The sequence below is a fragment of the Juglans microcarpa x Juglans regia genome, chromosome 4D (genome assembly GCF_004785595.1).
Source record: "Juglans microcarpa x Juglans regia isolate MS1-56 chromosome 4D, Jm3101_v1.0, whole genome shotgun sequence".
NCBI classification, from domain to species: domain Eukaryota; kingdom Viridiplantae; phylum Streptophyta; class Magnoliopsida; order Fagales; family Juglandaceae; genus Juglans; species Juglans microcarpa x Juglans regia.
In genome coordinates, this window is record NC_054600.1 from 19035171 (window position 1) to 19038190 (window position 3020).

The 3020-nt window shown below is 34.6% G+C and overlaps 1 protein-coding gene across 1 annotated transcript; it reads right to left on the reverse strand.

Moving 5' to 3' along the window:
* Positions 1-709: 709 nt before the first annotated feature.
* LOC121260191 (ankyrin repeat-containing protein At5g02620-like) lies at positions 710-1326 on the reverse strand. Its single transcript, XM_041162034.1, has one exon. It carries the CDS (start codon positions 1301-1303, stop codon positions 710-712), a length of 594 nt encoding a protein of 197 aa, XP_041017968.1. The 5' UTR covers positions 1304-1326.
* Between the last annotated feature and the right edge of the window lie 1694 nt (positions 1327-3020).

A 3020-nucleotide genomic window follows, 5' to 3' on the forward strand; every position in this document is an offset into this window, starting at 1 on the left:
TCCCAAAACAATTTGAAGAAGTTTGTGCACGTTTTGTAGTTCTCTGGAACATCCAGATCCTTGTTGTCAACGGGTCCTTTTGTTCCCTTTGTTTGGTGATGAGATGAAGTTTCCACCTTGAGATTATCCACAAATATGCCTTCCAAAATACCAAAAATATAACAAATGGTAAGTAATTTTCGAAAGAACAAAGTGTGCATATATATATATATATATATTTCCTCAGACAATGAAAAACTTATATTCTGAGATATGACTATAGGGAATCACATAAAAGCATACAACGTACAGCAATGGAAAGGAGTGGAGAACTGCATGTTCTTATAATACTGAGGATTTAGTGATATTTACAGTGATAAATTATTCTGTTGTATCCTCGAAGTAGGCTGCCGCTTCTGAAAGCCGAAGGCTTGCTGGCTAGTACATGGAGAGGAGTGAGTCCTTGCTCATTCTTATAGTTTACCAGATTCTGATACGAGTGAGTTATTTGAAATGCCAAATCTGTAAAAAGTGCAAAGTCAAACGTCATGTTTTAACTCATATAAAATGTACCTCACAGAGCCATATAGACATCTATCTACACTAAATATATATTTTGCTGCTGCTTTCAAATCGGTGGAGATTGCGTCATTCACGCTAGCTCGTAAATAGAATTTTCACTCAAAAATGAAAAAAAAAAAAAGGAAAAAAAAATTATTTTAGTTTAAGACTAGTACTTCTCACCAAAGTAGTCTCTAGCGATAGCACAATGAAGAATGGTGTCACCGTCTTTCCTCCTGGAATATTTATAGCCGTTCTCGACGCCACAGATATCGTGTAGACAGAAGAAGGCTTCTCTTTTACCATGGAGCACTGATAAGAAAAAAGGGGTCTCCCCGTCCCCATTAGGAACACCCACGGACTGTTGATCAACGTTTGCAATGCATTGACACATGCTCACATTCCCCTTTGAAGCAGCAATATGGAGTGGGGTATTCCCTCTATCGTTTTTAATTTCAAGAGCCTCTTTGACTTTGCTTCGTACTCGTTGATTTGTAATTTGTTGTACAAGGTCTTTGACTTTCTCTTCATTCCCCTGAGAGATAGCTATGTGTAAAGCTGTGTCCCCTGCCTTGGTGATCCTCATCTCGTGAGCACGTGCTTCATGCATATATGCCTCCACAATTTGATCCCATTGGCCATTCATGGCCATTGTGAACAACTTTTTCTTGATCATGTCCTCCTTTTCCTTCGTCATTAGCTCTGTGGTACTGGATGAAATTGTCTGCCCTTCTTCTTTAATTTGGCCCCCTTCTCCTGCCATTGCTTTGGCAAGGAACTTGGACAAAATGGATAAAAAGATAGAGAGCTGGTGAGCACGGTATAATCGGTACCCTTATTTATAGAAAAAATGGATATATGGGCGGTATCGATCTTGGAGAAGAACAGTACGTACCTCGTGTTCAAGCTCAAGCTAGCCAGTATACAAAAAAATACATGAAATACGTACTCCTGCATGCATGCCAATCCGAAGAATCATAAAAAGAAAAAGATAAAGAAGTGTGGGGAGAGAGAGAGGGGGAGAGAATCAATGATAATGAGCTTAGTTGTCTAAGAATTTAGATCCATCCCACTTTTCTTCCGTTTATTTTTGTCTGCTTCCATGTTTTTCACTTGTAACTTTAGGCTTTTCTTGATTTTTGAGCAAAGAATTCTATTCCAACTATAAGGAAAGATTTCTAATTTTGGCAGAAGAACGGATTCAGATAATAACTTTATTTGGCAATCAGCTTTCACCTACTTTACACTTCAAAAACTTTCCTTTTATTTTTAATTTTTTCTATGTTTATTTTTTTAGAATGTAATCTAAACAATAAAATTTCTCTGTCAGTCAATTTAAATTTCTAGGACTGTAGTGATTTAACATAATAATGGGGGAATGTCCTGCCAACTCTACACACACACAGTTTCATCCAACATTATTAAGGTCCGGTTTGGTTAGCCAGTTTTCATCTCATTTGTATTGTATAGTAGTTTTCTCTATCCAAACACATTATATTTCATCTCTAAATTTTAAAAATATCAATTTAAATAAACAATAATGAATAGTAAATACTGACAATGAACAGTGCATGAACAGTTCAAAATGACATAAACAGCAATAAATAGTTCATGAACACTGAAATCTGATAGTGAGCAATGTATGAACAGTGTCTAAACAGTTCACTTTTCAGCTCTCTAATCAACAGTGAGACTCACACCTTATCCAAAAATCTTATTGGCCCATAAAAGGATTTTTAACCTAATTATCAAATCCAAAGAAAAACCATAATCTACCAAAATAAATATTTTAGGCCTGTAGTCTACTCTAAAAAAAATACTTGAACACTTAATTGGATTTTTTCATACAAATAAACTCAAAAATATTTAAAAGCAGACTCGGGCTGTGCCCGGGGGTTACAATGTGCTTTATTGTTTAATAAATCTATGAATTATTTAAAGTTGAATTTTGGCTATATGTTATAAAAATTCTTAATTATTGCTTCCTATGAATTTTATTTTATGGTAAGCCATATAAATGTATGAGCTATTTGGACTTGAATTATGGCTATTCGTTATAAAATTTTCAATTATTGTTTTTTATGATTTTATTGTATGGTAGGCCATATATATATATAATTATTTATCTCATATGGGGCAAATGGCTTGCACCAAAATTAAGGAAAATATTGATTGCCCAAAACTACAAGATTTTTCTTAATTTTGGATAAAAAAACCATTAAACTCCATAGTAAAGATGGGTATGATGGAGTGAAGAATTTTGTGTGTCAAGATGTGTAACGCCCCGGTCCTGTACGGGTCGGAGAGTTACTTCCTAATATAACCAATTTTTCAAAATGTCAAGTCATCATAACACAATAAAATTTCTTCATAACAATCGCCAATACTCATGGAAACTTTATATGCTTAAACCACTATACTTAAATCATCTCACCTAATGTCTCATAATCTTGATCCTCAGCTGAACCATCAAAATATCT